The sequence below is a fragment of the Mandrillus leucophaeus genome, unplaced genomic scaffold (genome assembly GCF_000951045.1).
Source record: "Mandrillus leucophaeus isolate KB7577 unplaced genomic scaffold, Mleu.le_1.0 Scaffold65, whole genome shotgun sequence".
NCBI lineage: Eukaryota > Metazoa > Chordata > Mammalia > Primates > Cercopithecidae > Mandrillus > Mandrillus leucophaeus.
In genome coordinates this window covers 1173392-1174334 of record NW_012107030.1, presented here as the reverse complement: position 1 = coordinate 1174334, position 943 = coordinate 1173392, and the positions used below count along the sequence as shown (strand labels likewise).

Here is a 943-nt window from a genome sequence, read left to right as displayed (position 1 = left end):
GTTCTTGATGAGAACCATAAGAAAATCCTAGTGGCTGTTGATTATTCTGTATATAAGTGTTTCACATTTACTAAAATTGACATAAACAGAGGCTAAATTTGCATACTGAGAGTTTGTGAATAGGAAGGCAAAAGAACAGGAATCAGGGGCAGGGGAATGGGTCCCCATAGATCCCACCCAGCTCTCAACATTGACGGCCTTTCCCTTGGAACATTCTGAGCCCCACCCCCGCCCCCGCCCACTGTGTTACCGCCATCGACTTACATTGGTGGTCTTTTTGTAATAGTCTATATTGTTGATATCTCTGGCGAGTCCAAAGTCTGCTATTTTCATCACATTGTTTTCTGTTACCAAAACATTTCTGGCTGCTAAATCTCGATGAATACACTGAAATCAAGAAAGAACCAAGGGAAATAACAATTTCAAAACACCACAAGAACAAAAAGGAAATATGTTCATTTCTTAAAATGTAGCTAGAAAAGATAACTGATGTTAAAAACCAGTTGCAGTATACTATAAGAAACAGAGTGTGGCTGGGTGCAGTGGCTCATGCCTGTAATACCAACACTTTGGGAGGTCAAGGTGGGCGGATCACTTGAGGTCAGGAATTCAAGACCAGCCTAGCCAACACGGTAAAACCCCATCTCGGCTAAAACTACAAAAATTAGCTGAGCATGGTGCTGCGCACCTGTAGTCCCAGCTACTCAGGAGGCTGAGGCATGAGAATCACTTGAACCCCGGAGGCAGAGGTTGCAGTAAGCTGAGATCACGCCATTGCACTCCAGTCTGGGTGACAGAGTGAGACTCTCAAAAAAAAAAAACAGGAAGAAAAGAAATACAGTGTGGCTGGGCTGGGGTTAGGATGAGGAATCACATGCCCCAGATGAGTTGCACACAACAAAACTGAACACATCTCACAGGCCACAATTTATTTACACTTGAC

General features: G+C 43.7%; 1 protein-coding gene across 3 annotated transcripts in view; it reads right to left on the bottom strand.

Moving 5' to 3' along the window:
* Positions 1-943, bottom strand: part of FGFR2 (fibroblast growth factor receptor 2) — a 146703-nt gene that overhangs the window by 22037 nt on the left and 123723 nt on the right. For all 3 annotated transcript variants that reach the window (XM_012001070.1, XM_012001073.1, XM_012001069.1), the window contains one exon: positions 265-387. In XM_012001070.1, the coding sequence (XP_011856460.1) occupies positions 265-387 (123 nt within the window). The remainder of the gene's footprint in view (positions 1-264; positions 388-943) is intronic.